Below are 19592 nucleotides of genomic sequence, written 5' to 3' on the forward strand. Positions count from 1 at the left end.
TCCTACTAAGACTGAAGAGAAGTTGATTAACACCCTGCCTTGGCTCAGGAGGGGTTACTGCTGGTCACCTGATAAAACCGCAGAGTCCAGTTATAGTGACAGCGGGATCCTTACTGGAGCTGTTAATAAGAACATCAGGCTTCATTTTAATAACTGTATGTGCTCACTGATTACTTGAAAATGAAATATGCATGTTTTAAAATTTTGGAATGCTTCAATTTCACCTCAGTTGTAAAATATTTGTTGAGTGCAAACAAAATTAAATGTGTATTTATACCTCAAATCAGTTGAGAAATGCATTAAACTTTAAAAAACAAAATGTGATAGTGCTTCAGATCTTTAAATGTACTAATAATATTGTGATCTGCCTTGATGTCTATTGTCTACAAAGGCTGCTGCCTTCTAAGACAGCATATTAGCTGAAATAAAAGCTAAAAATTGACAGATGTGGGGCACTTTACAAAGGCAGCAACACTGGGTGCCACACAAATAGTGTGAAGCGCATAGGAGACTAGACTTGCAATTGATTCCTATAAAGTTTGATGTTAAATAAAGATCATGTTGCTAAGCTAACAACACAAAACTCTAATAGGCATAACAATACAGTACATACAAATATTGGGTAAATAGTTTTTTAAAAGACTGAATAATTTTTATGATACTTTTCGGTATTGAATAAAATATATGTACATTTATTATATATTACATTTATTATTATACATACACTATTTGTAAATATATTGCAGCCTGGGACTAAAAAGTTTTTTCATTAAATTAGAAAAATACAAAGTAGAACCACCTTCAATAAGTGGTCTCAGATTTCTGGACCCCAAACTCTATGACACAATTTATTATCACCCTTCTTTTTGTTTTTAATGAAAACATGGTGTGGTGGTGGGGGCGTGGTTGAGCACCGGTTTGTGAATGGAGAGCGAGTTCGGGAGATGAAAGTGGTAAGGATTGACACCTGGGGAAATTATCTCTGACACCTGTTTATAGTGAGAGCTGGAGGGAGATAAAGGAGCAGCGAGAGAAGAGCCAGATTTTCTATATTAAAATTACTTTTGTGTTTATCATTGAGCGACAGAGTGTTTTGTGTTGGTGTGTAGAGACCTGTAATAAACAATGCTAAAGAGTATGAGCTGGTTCCTGCTTCCTCATTTTCCTTGAGACTAACCTGAGACCTGTCACAGTGGTGCCGAAACCTGGGATACGAGGAAGTAATCATCACCATGGAGTCCTCGCCATTGGCTGAAGTAATTAAGTCCCTTGACGGCATCCACCAAACCCAGAACCAGGCCCTCCTGGACCTAGGCACGGAGCAGGAGCAGCGGTTCCAGGTGCTCCTTCAGGCCCAAGCTGAAGGCCGGCAGGTGTTACAGAGCTTGGTGCCCCAGGGGGAAAAGTCAACCGCGACCCCAGCAACAACTTCGGCCATCCCCCACATCACGCTCATAAAGATGGGCCCACAAGACGACCCGGAGGCCTTTGTCAAGCTGTTCAAGCGGACGGCTGAATCCTGGGGATAGCCCAACATCCAGTGGGCGGTCTGCCTCTTGCCGCTGTTGACCGGGGAAGCCCAACTCACGTCCCTACAGCTTCCGGTGTCAGACCTCCTGGACTATGAGAGCCTGAGATGAGCCATCCTGCAACGGGTCGGTCGCAGCCCTGAAAAGCACTGCAAGTGTTTCTGATCGCTGATGCTTAGAGAGCTTGGCCGCCCGTTTGCCTTTGCTCAACAGCTCCGTCACTCCTGCTGGCGGTGGTTGCTGGCAGCAGAACGTGATGCCGTGGCAGTAGTCGATCTGGTTGTGCTGGAACAGTTTATCATCTGGCTACCGAAAGGAACGGCGGAATGGGTCCAGCTGGCTGAGGACCACTTGGCGGCAGTTCAGGGGGCCAGCGAGCCCTCTTTTCTCTCTCTCTCTCTCTCCTTCTGCCCCCTCCCCTTCCTCTTGTCCTCGTCCTGTTCCGACTCCCTGGAAATGGGAAGGTGTGCCCCCTAAACCAGTTCCCCAGGCCTGATCTCTCTCCGCTCTCTTCCCCAGGTTGGTGAATCCATTGCTGCAGGTGCGGGCACGAAGCCTGGGCCAGTCTGCTGGAGCTGCAGGGAACCTGGGCACTTCCAGGACAGATGCTACGCGATGGAGGTGGGAACATTGGTCTGGATCCCCGATGCGCCACAGGCCGCCCTCGATTGAGCAGGAGTATACCGGATACCTGTGAGTATTAAGGGGGGTACATACCAAGCCTTGGTGGACTCAGGTTGTAATCAAACCTCCATTCACCAGAGCTTGGTTCAATCCGAGGCTTTGGGTACAGGCCGAAGGGTGAAGGTAAGGTGTGTACACGGGGATGTTCAAAATTACCCTTTAGTGATGGACATAATTCAATTTCGAGGACAAAAGCATAGTGTCGAGGCTGCAGTTAGTCCTCGCCTCACCCAACCACTAATTTTGGGTATGAATTGGCTGAAATGTACAACTTTATTGAGGGAAAATTGTGTGGATGCGTCCTGTAATAAAGTGTATTGGTGTAGGTGATTCGGGGAGGCAGTGTCAGGGCCATCTACATCGGCTCCACGTCAGGATGCCGCAGCTTCCCCTTCCCTATCTGGATGATATAATTATTTACAGTAATGATTAGCAGCAGCACCTGCAGCATCAGAGGGCTGTCCTGAGGTCGTTGAGATGAGCGGGACTCACAGCAAACCCAAAGAAGTATCTGGGCTTCCACTTAGGTCATGGACAGGTGCGGCCCCAAGTTGATAATACCGCAGCGATTGAAGCTTGCCCGAGACCTAAGACCCCAGTTCCTGGGGCTGGCCGGCTATTACCTTAGGTTTGTGCCTAACTATTCGACCGTCACCAGTCCGATGACTGATCTAACCATGGCACGCTTTTGTGGCTCCATCGCATGAAAGATGCCAACGCGTGGATCACCCGTTAGTATCTGGCTCTTCAGACATTTAAGTTTGAGGTGGTCCACAGTCCGGGGGTGCAGATGGCTGTGGTGGATTTCCTCTCCATCGGGGGGGGGGGGGGTGTGTAAGTGACACCCGGATGGCTCCCCGGCCTGAGTCGGGGAATGGGGATATTTGGTGGTGGGGGTGTGGTCGAGCACCGGTTTGTGAATGGAGAGCGAGTTTGGGAGACGAGAGTGGTACGGACTGACACCTGGGGAAAATGATCTCTGAGACCTGTTTTGTGTCATATACAGTGAGAGCTGGAGGGAGATAAAAAAGCAGCCAGAGCTGCAGTGGGTGAGAGAGGAGCCAGAGTTCCGAGACGATGCTGTCTATGTTAAAATTACTTTTGTGTTTATCATTGAGCGACGGATTGTTTTGTGTTGGTGTGTAGCGACCTGTAATAAATGACGCTAAAGAGTGGGAAGTGGGTCCTCATTTTCCTTGAGACTGACCTGAGACTCGTCACACATGGTAACACTTTACAATAAGGTTCCATTTGTTGGCATTAGTTAATAACATTAGTTAGCGTGTAAAAATAAATAAATAAATAAATTCTTGTTGCACTTGAATCTGTTTTGAATACTACTATTCTGATACCAGTGAAACTTTGTAATATGGCACTTTTTCATACCACTGTCTCCTTAAGATGATTCGCTTATATGTTCCTCTTCTGTAAGTAGCTTTGGATAAAAGCTTCTGCCAAATGAATAAAATGTAAATGTAATGAAAAATGCAAGTACTAACAATGGACATTATTTTTCAGCATTTAGCAATTTTGGTTAATCTAGTTTCAAGATAAAGTAATACATTTTTTAAATCAAAAGTTGTATATATTAACATTAGTTAATGTACTATGAACTAACATGAACTAAAATGAACAATAGTATTTTTATTAATTAACATTAACAAAGATTAATGCTGTAAAACATATGTTGTCCATGATACCTAATACGAATGGAACATTATTGTAAAATGTTACTGAAAATATAAAGGAAATTTGAAAAGAGGGCAAACGTTAGTTGTCTCCAAAACACCTTTGCAGATAATGGCCCGCGGCGGGGCCCTTGTGTTTTGGTGAAGTGAGCAAATAACAGAAAGAGACAGTAAAATAGACAGAAAGAAGAGCAGTTGAAACTGAAACGCAAAGCCCACTAGAGAAGTATCTTTGCGACCCTTAGCCAAGACATGCTGAGGCACTGTTACGTTGGTTGGCAACAAGGTAGAGGCAGAGACGATGACAATGAAGTGCGATGATCCCAAGTGCAGTTTATTTACAAAAGTAATATTCAAGAACCCTAACTTCAAATGTGAACAAAACATAAACATGACTTAACTAAACTTGACTTGACATGACTTGGCTATGAAACAAAACGTAAACATGACTTGACTGTAGAACCAACATTACACAAACAATACTCGACCATGGACAATGGCAAACATGAGGGTTAAATACTAGGACTTGGGAGAACACATGACAATGATAACCAATGAACACTTAGGACTCTAAACAAGATAACAAGATTGCTAACAACCTAATGAAACAATGAACCAATGGGGACAAGACACAAGAACATGGCAAAAGACAAGATCATATGACAAGGAAACAGGAATAAACATGGCATGGAACTAATTTAAAGTAAAAGACATGAACAAAAACACATACAATCCTGACAGGCACGATCTTTCTCTGTCTGCTACAATGTGATGCCACAAGCAGAGATGACTGGCCAAAGTCAGCGCCAGTGCTTCGTTGGTGTGAAAAATAGAAGACATTATATCAACAACACAATCTGGAGCACAACCGCAATATTGTGGACTCATACCGCAGCCCTACTAGCTGTTTCTGGATCAGACTTCCTGGCTGTAAATCTTAAAACCAGACTAAGCTAGTTTGCTGGTCTTTGCTGGTATCCTAACCTGGTTTTAAAGGGTCTATTTGCTGTTTTTTTAAGGGGGTTTGTGTACTTTGCAGCTTGTCAGGCTGGGAGCCTAGCTAGACCAGCTTAAACCAGCTAAGACCAACACACCATCTAAGGCTGGTTTAAACAGTTTTTAGCAGGGTTTAAAAGCTCAGATTTTATAACAGTACATAAAAACACAGAAAATAAAGGCTCAGCGGAGATAAATTACCTGCTGCTTTCTCGGAGGCCGTCGTTGCCTTTACGCCAGGAGATGGTGCCTCTAGGAGACATCTTGGGCTTGCATTCAATCAGAACATCGCCGCCTTCCTTTACCAGAGCGTGGCTCTTCAGCTGATTTTGGGAGAAATCAGGAGCGACAGCTGAAACAAAAGTGGGAGTTTTAGATTATATTATGTGCAAACATCAACAGAAGAGTTTTTCATGTTTGAGAGAATCATCGCATCTGAAACCCTCAACATCATGCAACAATCTATAGACATTTTAATTCATTGTGGTTCTTGTATCTAGCTAAAAAACAGTGATTTAGTAGAATCACTAGCTATGTTACTGTGCTAACAGAACTGTCAGAGCTGTGCATTAGCAGTGAACAGTATGTTTACATGCAGCCAATTAATCTGTTAATAATCCAACTGATAGCTTAAACAGAATTAAAAGGTTACATGTAAACGCATTAATCGAAGAAAAAAAAAGTCCAGTTGAGCTTGGCCTAAATAGAATTTCTATCCAAATGACAGAGGTGGTGCAGATCTTAGACAGTCCATTAAATAAAAGACTAATTGCCTTGTAAACCTTTGAATCTGACTTTTAAAGGTCCATGCTGTTATGAATAATAAAAAAAAAAAATATTTGAAATGATGTGATTATTCAGTGCAGAAAACTTAATTTATATAAAGCAATAGCAAAAATAAATAGATAACTAAAATATTAATTCAGAAAACATTTTGTTTTCATTCCAAAAAGACAACCTATTTCAAATATTTGCAATGTACTCCTGTTCTATCTCTAAAACAAATTACATAAAAGGAACCATGTCTTTAATAATGTTTCAAAATATTTTTAAAAACTAAAGACTGTTACAGATGAGGCCACAGTCTGTTCCCTTTCATATTTGACCATAATGACAGGTATGCTGACATAAGGATTAAGGAGTATTTAGAGCACATCCTCTCTTTAATTATTGTACTTTAAAAGAAGAAATGTCTGTACATGGGCACCTATGATGTAGAAACAGAGATGGCAGAGATGAGGCTTGTCAAACCATGGCATTCCTTAATTATCGTATGCTCCTTTTTTCTGCTAAGAAAGAAAAAAAAAAATATGTCCTTTCTACTTCTTCACCATGTTTCCCCCTCAAATGAGTTTTTATTATGATAATTTCTCCGACTCTGGAATCTTTACACTCTGTCTTTTGAAAGGCACTTCAATTACTTTATCTGGACTGCTAATTATTCTCAGTTTCTCTGCCACTTTGGCGGTTCATTTTTGATGGAAAAACAATAAACCAAGGAGGTTGTAGATAAGTATGATATGGATATAGAGGATTTCCTCTACTAACAATTAAGCAGAGCACTGGAGTGCATGTTGCTGCCCATGACAACTGCAATTGTTTTTTCTTATCAGGAAGGCCTCTACTATATAATACCTTAAAGGTGCAGGGTGCATTTTTGTTCATTGCAAAATACTTTCTCCTATCCAAGTTTATTGTGAAAAGACAATTATAAGTGAGCCATTCATATGCTGATTTCCCAAAGAGTGTAAAGACTAGCTGGCTCTGGGGTGATATCAAAACATTGCTCTGTTTTTTTGTGCGGTTCATATTTCAGCTTCTGGCTCAACAAATGGCATGAGTTTAGGACAGGTCTTTCTGTTTGTTCAAACAACAAAGTGTAACAGTATGTTCTGGAAGTAAAAATTCCCCACCCCAATAAATAAATAAATAAAACATTCTCTATAGCAAATATATATATATATATTGCAAAAAAAAAAAAAAAAAATAATAATAATAATAATAATATATATATATATATATATTATTATTATTATTATTTATTTATTTATTTATTTTTTTTTTGCAATAAACTATTTACCTACCATAAGCTTTTAACAATGATATATGCTTCTGTAGAAGCCTCAAGTCTGTCAACTTAATAATAATAATAATAAAAAAACAAAATTTGGAATTATTTAAATTTCTATTTTGTAATAATAATATTAAAATTATTTTGTAAATATATACTGTAATATAATTAGTGTAAGCAATATCAATTCAGGCATGATTTTGTGCTTTTAGTTGGACTATCTGTCTTTACAGATCAACAATAATGTTTAAGTCAAATGTGATTAACCAAATTTCAACAACTTACCGATTACTTTGAGTTCAGCGTTGGAGTACACTTCCCCGTACTTGTTCCCAGCCACGCACTGGTACATTCCGATGTCAGACATCGCCAAGCGAGTTATTGACAGGGCGCCATTAATGACCTGCACCCTCTCCTGTGGAAAGCAAGATATCTCCATTAAGAGTCTTTTACTGAGATTGCTAATCTGCATAAAAACACAAGGTTGTCTGGGAAGGTAAATTATGTTTGGAGGCTGATGGAAACGATCATAAATTTGAGTGTTCATTACTAATGGGAGACACTGCGTTGGGAGGCTGCTCAAAAACGATGGTGATAAATCTGTACGTTTATGAGATGGAAATAAAGCCTGGCTTGTTTACTTCTTAACCAAAAGCTTGAGACGCTGTATTCCTTGGACAAACCATGGGGGGTTGCATGATGTTTGCCATCACAAATGAGCTGGGTTAATATCTCTAAGCTGATGGCTATATACCATTTCTAATAAGCAATAATATGTATTTTACATGTTTTCTGGTGTTAAAGGATTAGTTCACTCAAAATGCTTTTCTCACCCTCATGTCATTTCAAGTATGTATTTTTGACTTAATTTCTTCCCTAGAACACAAAAGCTGAACCTTTGAAAAATAACCAGGCCACTATTTTCCGTCTAATGTAAGTAAATGGGGACTGGGACTTTCAAGCTCCAAAATTACAATATAAGCACCATAAAAGTATCAAAAATGTGGTCCAAATAATGTGTGCACTATATTCTAAGTCTTCTAATGTTAAATGGTAGCTTTGTGTAAGGAACAGATCGAAATTGTCGATGTAAATAAGTTAAGTAAAAGTTGCGAAGTTTACAGTAAACTATTCCGTTAACTAAACTTGTTTGAAAACTATGGTGTATAAAAACAACACAGTAAAGGGTAAACCACATTTCAAAGCTCAAAGACACCTTATAACACCAGGACAATTCATTTAAAGGTGAAAAGCTACAGATTTTGTCACCCTGAAGTGCATTTTCCTTCCAACAGGCATAAATAACAGTTTAACGCTTCATAAAAGGGTCAGGATCATATTGAAACTTGGCATGAAAAGAGCCAGAACGTGCTCTCTGCTGTGTATTAGAGTTAACAGTGTCCTTGATAATTTAAATTTTTTTCATAGTCTTAGCTCTTAAAGGTATAGTTCACCCGAAGTTGACACTTTTGTCATCATTTACTCACACTTTAGTACTCACTTTTTTATGTGAAACATAAAATGTTATGCAGATTGTCTAAGCTTCTGCTTTCCAAACAATGAAAGTGTGAGGTGATTTTTACTGCCAAACTCAAAAAAGGACAAAAAAAGCACAATAAAATATTCCATATGAATTGTGCACTATACTAAGACTTTTGAAGCCATAAAATGGCTTTCTGTGAGGAACTGACCAAAATGTATTTACTTATAATTTTCTCCTCCATCAGAGCTCTGAAATCTCACTCGCTTGAGTTCAAATTAAAAATGCTACCTTTAGATGCATTGCAGCAGGTTTGATATCACTGATGGCAAATGCCATTGGTTCTAGCGTGCCACATGAATCAATCAGAATGGTCCATTTTTTCCCTTGTGTAACTTGGAAGTGTAAATCACCACACACTTTCATTATATGGAAAAGAGAAGCTCGAACATTCTGATGTTCCTAACCCTAACTCTATCCTAACCCTAACCCACTGCCTAACATTTTGTGTTTCATGGAAGACAAAAAAGTAATACAGGATAGGAACATGACTAAATGATGACAAAATGTTAATTTTTGGGTGAAATATTCCTGTAACATAATTAAAACTGCTTCCACCAGTGTGTTTTTGCTGGAAACGCATGTTTTGCAATATGAAAAAGTTGTCCCTCCTCATTCAGACATCAAGACATCTTTTGCACTTGAATGGGGTTTGCATTAGGGTTTAGGGTGAAAAGGATACTGTCTGATGTACAATATGCCAGCATAGAAAATCACATGCGCACATACTGTAGCAGTTTGGAGTGGGGTGATGCTTCGCTTTACTACTGTAATAATTAAGCATAATGGTCCTCTTAAATCAGTTGCACATGGCGGGGCCTGGAGTGGGGGGACCATCTATTTGCGCTGAACTGCAATGATTGACAATGTCACTGGGTCAGTTCATATCACTTAAACCGCAGTGCATCTCCACAGTTGCAGCAAATCTCATCCTGCTATAGATTGGAGGGGTTTAATGTCTGTGTGAATGACTGCATTACATTTTTCTTTTCAATTCTTGATTTAAAGGTGAAGTATGCATTGTATTTTAATGTTCAAACACTTTTTTTACATTCCAACCTAATGTGAAGAGAAAACTTTCAGTAAGCCATTTGCAGGTTGACTTCCAGAGTCAACAAATGGGTCTGGAACTATCAAAACATTGCTCTTTTGTTTGAGCATCTTGAACAGCCCAAGACAGTAACATTGGCTCAACTAATGGTGTGAGTTTGTGGCGGAACTACCTGTTTGTTAAGCAATGGTAGACGGGTGACGTGCTCAAGAAAGCTGTTTGGCAATAAACATTACTGTTGCAATTCCATTTAGTGCAGCTGGACCCACTTTATATTAGGTGTCTTTAACTACAATGTAGCATTTGATACAATACATGTGTTGCTGCATTGTACTTACATTTAAAGTACCTGCATTTCATTACATCTGTGGTTACACTGTTAACCTTACCCCTAACACTAACCCAACCCTTACCCTAAACCCTAACTTAAACCCAAACCCTACCTCTAAACCTACCCGTACCTCAGCCTCAGTAGCAGTAAATATGAATCTTGAGAGAATTTTGCAGAACAACATATAGTTACACAATAAGTATATTGTATTGTATGTATTTTAAAGTTAGTACTGTACATAGTAGTAAAAGACACCTAAACACAGCATAACTGTTTCACTTAGTACTTTTTTAAATAGTAGGCAGTACACAGTGTATCCTGTGCAGTATTCAGTAAGAGGTACATTTGCATTCTAATTGAAACATAAGCTTAGTCTCTTTTTGTCCAATGTAGTGATTTAAACATGATAGGCCTCATTACCACTTCTATAGCTGTTGAAAACTTTCTGTCTTACATTATGTTATACATTTTAAATCAAACTATTTCAATGCGGTCAGGAGGAATGAAGCGTATGAATGTAAATATAGCTATAAATGTTCTGTGTATGCACTATGAGCTGGCATCAGAGAAGCACAATGACACGGGTGAACGGAACCATTGACACGTTTATTACTAGATCAGCTAAGCCACGGTATGCGCCTCACATCATAGCCTAACCCATATTCCTTTTTCTCAGCAGTCTGATTTTAGTTAGTCACCTTAGCAATGCTGCTTTCCAATAAGCCAGAAAGAACATGAAAGGTCTTCATTGATTAAGCGCAAAGGAAAATAACAAATGGTTGAAGTCAACAACCCATGCTTTTGCTACATCAATGACCTTTAGTTATACAAATGATTAGAAAGCTGATGTTGATGGTGACATTTAGAAATTGTAATAATTCTACACTGATTAATTCATTTAACCGGGATACATTGAAAATCAACATTTCTGAATCAAAAAGTAAGCTAGGGGCAGGATTCAGTCAAGAGATTGTGTTTTTCCTTTGGGACAATAGTCTGTCACAGCACAAAATAGGCAGTATTTCATCATTGCTCAAAACAGATAGCCCACGCTTTTTTCCCAGAAATGAACGCGGTTATGTCTTTCAAATCAGTTTTAAGTAATGCAAAATAAAGAGATTCCATTTTAAATTCAAGTGTTCTTTTTTGGCAATTACTTAACAGCACAAAAACTTACCTGTCAAACGATTATTATGCTAATACCATTTGGTTTGGAAATACAAATTCACTCAACAAATGTGATCATACTGTAACAAGAAAATCTGCATAAGAAATTATTTCCTGGGGTTCAACAGATGTAAATTAACTTTATTTTAGCTTATAGATAGACTGGAGCGGAACTATTTTGGTAGATGCTGAATCTGTTAAAGGCAAAGTGTGTATTTTATTTCTGTAAAAATACTTTCTCGTATCCCAGATTAATATGCAAAGACAATTACTGTATAAGTAATCCATTAGTATGTTAATTTACCTGAAAAGTGAAAACACTGTGGCTTTGTCACACTATAAAAATCTTTTCTCAGTTTGTTTGAGAATCACCAACAGTCTGACATTGCAACTATGTCTCAACCAATGGCATGAGTTTTGGGTGGGATTATCTGTTTTGTCTGACCAATGGCAGATGGGGGGAGTGTTCAGGAAAACCTGTTTGAAAACAGTCATTATTTTTGCCTTTCCATTTGTTGATGCTAGTACAGGGTACTAGCTTACAAATGTAAGACTTTTTAAGAAATTTTTTAAGACTTGAACAAATAAAATTAGTACGATATGTCCATATAAGATCATTTAAAAAAAAATTGTACCAATATATCAACACATACGAATTAAAGGCCGACCGATATTGGATTTTGCTGTTACAAAAATGTGTTAAGGCAACAAGAAACTGAATTTCCAATAATAACCAGAAAAACAAAATTTAAATTTTGTGCATAACACCGGATTTGTAGCTATAAACAAGCCGAAAATACAGTGGGGCTCTTATTTTGAAATGTCTGTACTCCCAGTTGCTTACACAGACAGATAAGGGAAATAAAGTATGCACTCTTATAATCATCTACAACTTCTTACTATATACACGGTGTTAAATAAACATTGTCATAAAACAAAAATAAGCAGTAATTAACTGATTCTGAACCACTCTGAAACCGATGGAAACACTGAACCATGAGCTCCCTGCTTGCTTGGAGAATGTGCAGCAGTGCCATGTCTTCACTTTGAAGATTGGAGAGCATACAGACTATAGATTTATTTAATTAAATCACAGCCTTTTGCAGTTTAATAATTACATTTGGCCATATTGGGATTCCTGTTTTTCTTTTCCTAAATTTAATACCTCTTTGAATGATAATTAAGATTTCTGTTATATCATTTAAGATATTTAAGACTTTTTATGGCCTTACATTTTTGAAAACTGAATTTAAGTCATTTTAAGACTTTTTAAGGACCTGTGTGTGCCCTGCAGTAGCACGGAAATTAAACACATCACCTTTAATAAAGTGCAAAACAAAAGAAATGGACTGCTAATTAAGCCGTTTTGAAAGATGTTATAATTTGGTCACAGCTAAAAAAAAAAAAAAAAAACAATTAGACCAGTCTAAGGTGGTTTGATGATCTAAAATGGTTTAAGATTGTCTCCCAGCCTGGCTAAGCTGGTTTTCAGCTGTTTGTAGCCATCTTGTTTCCCACCCTGACCCACTGAAAAGTGCCCAAACCCCCTCTAAAACCATCAAAAGAAACCAGCCTAGGAAAGTGCCTGGGAGAGAATCACACATACAGCCCTATGTAGTGTCTCTAAATGGATCAATATCTTTGTTTTGTTTGCACCCACATAACATAGTCAGGCTAATTTACATGAAGTTTTCTTATTTGCTTATTCACCACACGATAGTCGCGCCGAAGAGCTGGTAGACTCTAAAAATAACTTAATGTGCTGCTAAACCACAAGTCAACGAACATTAGCCATGTGAAGTGTTTGGCATTCTGGGAGAATTGCTCTTAGTGGAGATCGGTTGTATATTACATAGGGTTTGAAGACATATAAATGTTTATCACCACTTTCACTATAGTTTAAATGGATATCAGAGAAAGACAAAACAATAAGAGCTTGTCTGGTAGACAATAAAGGTTTATAAGCCACCTCTAAATTGCCTTTGTTGAAACAGGTTTAAAAGCGGTTCTTTTACAGATTTAATGAAAGATTGCTGTGTCTCTTGTCTTTAGGTTCACAGCTACAAGTAACCACATTAAATCAAGTCGTAATGGCCATAAAATGTATTTCACTTTATTAAAGGACTGCTTAAATGCCCTTCAAATGCTGCACCTCTATAGTGTGGTGATGTTTGTAGTGTACTATTGGTAACAAACCAGTAATGATGTTTATGTAATGATGAGCAGTAATGATGATTAGAAGAGTTGGAGTAATAAGCATGTTCCTCTGCACCTTTTTATTAAAGCAGACAAAACATAACTTTGGCAAGCACACAAAACAGGAAGCTGTATGAAATGAAAATGTGTTGGTTTGGTCCAAAAGTGTGTTGTTTGACATTAATGGTAAAAGTTTGTCCTGGCTATTGCCACTTTGAGTTAATTGCATTTTTGGAACAAGTGGCAGATGTTTGGAAGCATTTATGTTCCCAATTTTGTCTTTTCCTGTTGTTTCACAATTTCTGGAGTGGCCTATATAGAAGGTGCCCAGAATGACATATCAGGTGCTTCAGTGGATTCTCTCAGATTTAGATGGCAAAGATATGGTGTCATAGAGATTCCATTAAGGAATACACTCTAATGCACTGGTCTCATATGGCTAATAAAGATGGCTTGCAGTGTAACAAAATCACTAATCACCTAAAAACAACCTAATCAACAAACTATACAGTTAAATAATGCTGCGAGTTACTCACCTTCCATTATATTGCACATTTTATGATTCTTTAATCTGTAATGAACTTCCAATCTACATCTAAGACTCTTATATGTCTATACACATACTCACTGTCATGTCGTTCCACACAATCTAATTTTTTCTTCCATGAAACACTAAAAGGATATTTAGTAAAATGTCCAGGCTGCCCTTTTCAATATAACAAAAGTAAATAAGAACTGGGGCTGTTAATCTCCAAAGAGGACCATGCCATGGATCATAGTGCCATAAAAGTAGTCCAAGTGAAGAAAAGACTGAAAGTCGTTATTCACTTAAAATCCTGCCTTCTGACATAGCTCACAAATTTAAATAATGACTTATAATTCAACCTGTTTCTCACAAAAAGCTATCACATGGCTTAATAATCAAAACTTTTATGGCACTTTTTGTCACTTGACAGCCCCAGTTCTTATTCACTTTCATTATATGTAAAAGAGCAGCTTGGACATTCTGCAAAATAACACCTTTGTTTCCATAAAAAGAAAAAAAATCATACATGAGGGTAGATGATAAAATAATTTTCAATTTTGGGTGAACTATCCCTTTAATGCAATTACTATCAGTCATAACATCTCTAGTATCTTTCTAATGAAAGTTGGGTGACCGTCCTCACACTCCAGAGGAGAACTGACCTCAGTGGGCTCCACATTCTCTCCATTCTTCATCCACCTGTAGGAGGGTTTGGGCTTCCCTGTGGCTTTGCATTCCCACAGCAGAGAGTCATCTATGGCCTTCTGCACATCCTGGGGCTTCTCAATTAGCTGGGGAGAGGCTGTAACACCAAACACCAGAGGAAATTATTACACAAACTTCTTTAACCTTGATTATTGCCTTTTATATGCCCTTCAAAGAGGACTTATATTCTCAGAGCCACAAACTGTGAGAAACAGTATGATGTAATCACAATAATGCACCATAAGCAAACAACAACAGTGATGACAACAGAAGCCGGGCTCAACTGATTCCCTCAAGTACTTGGATGGATAGAGACAAGAAATCACATCTAATATATTAGTTTTGTCCAAAGGTAGTGTCGTAAACTACCTAACCCAATAAAATTAGGGTAAATTATGGCTTAATTATACACACATTGCATTGATCTTTATCTTTTAAATACAAGTAACTCAAACCTAATAAATAATTGACCAAGACCCAACAGCACTTCAGATTCAGAGCATCATTTATGGAAAGTTTTCCTAAAGGGCAACAAACAAATAGTTTTGAACACTGCACTACTTTACTTTTGCATTTACATTTCATACTGCAGAAAAATAAAACTTTTACAATGTACTTCTACAGCTTTTGGTTTGATTAGAAAAGGATAAATGACAGATGATCAGATCCAATGTCTTTTCTCTTTTAGAGGACAGTTTTATCTTAGTATTAATGAACAGTCTATGGTATTGTCTATTCTTGACTCATAATAAAATAGTTTTTTATCATAAACAGCAAACAACTTGAGCATTTATCCCTGGTTATTTTTGTCCTATCTACATAACGCAAAGGCGCATTTAAGCCGTGCGCTCACAGACGCGTGAGCATCCTATTTCAAAATTTAACGGTCATGGAAAGTCGGCTGAGCTGAATGGTTGAGGGCGACGCTACCCTGGTAAGTAAGAGAAATAAATCAATTTGTTGATTAATTTTATGTTATTTTGGCCTAACTCCTTTTTGGCCTAAGTCATTTATGACTTACACGCAGGGACTAAAAATGAAATGTTTTTCATTTAGGTTCGTTCTGAGCAAAAACACTATTTTTTCGTTCCGGTTAAAAAGTTCCGCAGCCTCCTTTCCAAAAGGTTACCGGTTATAACAAAAGAAAAGGTTAATAACGTTATTTTTAAAATGACAGTACTCTGTGTTAATGGGTGGGTGAAATACCAATTGCAGTGTTACCAGATCTCGCAAGAGAAACAAGCAACATGGTCTAACAAGCCCAAAATAACCACCTGCCTCACCAAAATAAGCAAAAATAAGCAATTTGTTTTTGTTTTATTTTCTGTGTGGTGGATTTATCGGCTAGAAATCATAACAAGCAGTTAATTAACAGTTAAGTATAATTTTAAGATCTGCTTCTCAGTCAAAACCTGGCAGCATCAGATCTGTGTTAATGCATCACATCTAACAGTAATTCAGTGAAGACTTGGAAATAACTGAGAAATGTACTTTTTACCTCTAATAATGTTTTCGTTGTATCTGGATTAGCCGTGCAGGTATACAGGTGCATCTCAATAAATTAGAATGTCGTGGAAAAGTTCATTTATTTCAGTAATTCAACTCAAATTGTGAAACTCGTGTATTAAATAAATTCAATGCACACAGACTGAAGTAGTTTAAGTCTTTGGTTCTTTTAATTGTGATGATTTTGGCTCACATTTAACAAAAACCCACCAATTCACTATCTCAAAAAATTAGAATATGGTGACATGCCAATCAGCTAATCAACCCAAAACACCTGCAAAGGTTTCCTGAGCCTTCAAAATGGTCTCTCAGTTTGGTTCACTAGGCTACACAATCATGGGGAAGACTGCTGATCTGACAGTTGTCCAGAAGACAATCATTGACACCCTTCACAAGGAGGGTAAGCCACAAACATTCATTGCCAAAGAAGCTGGCTGTTCACAGAGTGCTGTATCCAAGCATGTTAACAGAAAGTTGATTGGAAGGAAAAAGTGTGGAAGAAAAAGATGCACAACCAACCGAGAGAACCGCAGCCTTATGATTGTCAAGCAAAATCGATTCAAGAATTTGGGTGAACTTCACAAGGAATGGACTGAGGCTGGGGTCAAGGCATCAAGAGCCACCACACACAGACATGTCAAGGAATTTGGCTACAGTTGTTGTATTCCTCTTGTTAAGCCACTCCTGAACCACAGACAACATCAGAGGCGTCTTACCTGGGCTAAGGAGAAGAAGAACTGGACTGTTGCCCAGTGTTCCAAAGTCCTCTTTTCTTTGGTTTCATGAAAAAGATTTCCGGAAAAAATTGACCGGTTATAACCGGTTACCAGCATTTAAAAATAACATTTTCACTCAGGAACAATTGAAAATCACTTTGTTCAGGTTTTCAGTGATGTTCCACTAAAAATTTTGTCGTTTTCAGTTTTCGTTTTTGTTCCTTGAACCGTTTTTAGTCCTACTTACACATTTAATTCAGCAAGCACAAAGAATAAAAGCTGACAAAACTGTTTCGTCTAGGCCTGTGATATTCTCCGCCAGGAGTTAAGTAATTTCAAACTTGAATCACTAAAATCTCTGTTGTGACTGGCTAGTAGTCCTGATCCCAGGTTATGTTATAATTTAATTTTCTTTGCATCTAGAAAACATGGGAACAATGAAACAATTTTCCAAGAGCACATCACAGCATGTTTGTTGATTGATTGGTCTCTATGGAAATAAAAGTCATAACTTTACATATGAGCAAAGTCATACAATATCTTACAATTTCGCCATCTTATTATGAATTGTCATGAGATTTTGGTTTGTTTTTAACATTGTGTGTATTTAAAAGCCTTTATCAGTGTTCATTTATTAAAAGGGTCAGATCTTAATTTTTTATCATTTTGTTTGAGGTCCACCTACAGGATAATGTTTTATTTTATTTTTTTTGTATTTATTTTATTTTTTATTTTTTAAGATGCCATATTAATTTAACATGGGTTTTATTAAAAGCCTTCACCTAACACGAGAGGACTTCTGAAGTTCTGAAGTTCCACGACAAGTGGAAGTCAGAGGGACATTTGACTTCAAAACGATGGCATAAACGATGTCATAAAAGGTACACACTTTTGTATTATTTCTCATTATTTTGCACTGCATCAAGGTTTTTATGATACTAAATAAAGGTTAATATCTGTTTTAAGTGGCTCTAGAGTGCAGCATTACTAGTTTGACCATCTTCACACAGATAAAACAACATGTACGTTTTAAGAAAGTTTCTTGTAATTTAGAGAGATACCAATTTCTTTGTTTTTAATTACTCTGCATAATGACAGCAGGTATATTAAATGTTTCACATACTTACAGGATCAGCACATCCATCCTCAACCTAATCTTTCATATGGTGTCAAGACCCCTCAGTGCAGAGAGACGGCATCAAACTTATGACATGGAGATGGCTGAAGTTAAGTTTTGTTTAATTTGTTGTGAAGTGAAGTTTTGTTTAATTTTTTGCGATGTGAAATTAAGTTTTGTTTAATTTGTTGTATCCAAAAGACCTTACTCAGTTTGTCAGACTAGTGACAACAAAATGATTCTGCAATTGTTTAACAGCTTTTCATAGGTAATTTGTTTTTTTTGTTTTTTTACTTAGTTTTTTACTTGTTTATTAATCTTACTTATGGTTATAATGTTATAGTTAATGTTAAATGATTTAATGTTTATGATTTTTATATAAATAATATTATTACTAATGAACTTTTAGCTTATTATTACAAACCTGTGGATTTAAGTAAATTATCATAACTATTGCATTATGAATTGTGTTAATTATTGCTTGTGTGTCACATTCTGTCTCCCTCATGTTTTCCATGGACTCTTATTTTGAAGTTTCCCCCTGGACGCCATTTCCCACAGTGCACTGCCCTCATCAACTCCATCTGTTCCTCATCATCCTCACCTGTCTGCCATCCCCTCATTAGTTCTGTTGTGTATAAATACCCTCCTGTGTTGTTCATTCTTGGTCAGTTCTTGTCTGTGTAAAGCTTGTGATGGTTTGTTGATTTTGTTCATGGCACGCCACGTTGTCGTTTGTCTTCATCTTCTTCATTAAAGCCTGCATATTGATACATCGCCTCTCTCGCCTCTCCTTCATCATCCTCTCCACCACAGCTTGTGACAGAAGAACTGACCAAAAGGATGTATCTAGTGGCTGTACAGATCATCCTCCTCAAGCAGGGGGAGCGTCCAGTTGAGGATCACGTTCGTGATTTTCTCCATCTAGCAAATTTGGTGCACTATGATGACCATGCTCTGGTTAATTACTTCTGGGCTGGTCTGAGTAGTGCACTGAAGGAGCTGATGCCTCCGACGGGTCCTCACTGGACGCTCGCTGACTACATTGAGAAGGCTCTGAAACTTAGTGGCTCACCTTCTCTGTGGGTAAGGAGGATAAGGATCATGAATCTCCTCCCACAATGGACTAGCTTTCCACAGCTCCTCCCTTGTCGCTTTCCACGGTTCACGAGCCAGTGCCCATGCCTGCCACGGTTAACAAGCCAGTGCCCATGCCTGCCACGGTTAACGAGTCAGTGCCCATGCCTGCCATGGTTACCGAGCCAGAGCCTGTAGCCTTGACCGTCCCAGAGCCACAGCTTGTAGCCTCAAACGTCCCAGAGCCAGAGCCTGAAGCCTCGACATCCCAGAGCCAGAGCCTGTAGCCTCAACCATCCCAGACCAGAGCCTGTAGCCTCGACCGTCCCAGAATCAGAGCCTGTAGCCCCATCTGTCCCAGACCCAGCTCTCACCAAGTTTGTTAGACCTTGACTTTATTCCCACCCTGATCCCCACCCTGACTACCCTTCACCCTCCACTGGTTCCAGCCAGCATACTGGACACACTGGTTCCATCCTGTGCCCTATCCCTTCCTCCTCCGCTGACTCCACTTAAGACATTCGCTCCTCCTCCTCTTCCCTCTGTTCAGCCGGTTCCCCTCAAGTCACCGGCTCGACCATCGGCCCAGTTGACTCCACAGACAAGGGGATCCATCGACCCTCCGACTCCGCCTTGGTCCTCCGAACCCTGGACTCCGCCTTGGCCCTCCGATCCCTCATCATCACCTCTGC

The 19592-nt window shown here is 38.5% G+C and overlaps 1 protein-coding gene across 1 annotated transcript in view; it reads right to left on the bottom strand.

Moving 5' to 3' along the window:
• The window catches only part of LOC127445670 (contactin-4-like), a 270651-nt gene that overhangs the window by 63306 nt on the left and 187753 nt on the right, over nt 1–19592 (bottom strand). The window contains exons 9-11 of the mRNA XM_051705901.1: nt 14442–14581; nt 7254–7383; nt 5099–5249 (exon numbers count right to left, since the gene is read on the bottom strand). Coding sequence (XP_051561861.1) covers nt 5099–5249; nt 7254–7383; nt 14442–14581 — 421 coding nt within the window. The remainder of the gene's footprint in view (nt 1–5098; nt 5250–7253; nt 7384–14441; nt 14582–19592) is intronic.

The sequence above is a fragment of the Myxocyprinus asiaticus genome, chromosome 9 (genome assembly GCF_019703515.2).
Source record: "Myxocyprinus asiaticus isolate MX2 ecotype Aquarium Trade chromosome 9, UBuf_Myxa_2, whole genome shotgun sequence".
NCBI classification, from domain to species: domain Eukaryota; kingdom Metazoa; phylum Chordata; class Actinopteri; order Cypriniformes; family Catostomidae; genus Myxocyprinus; species Myxocyprinus asiaticus.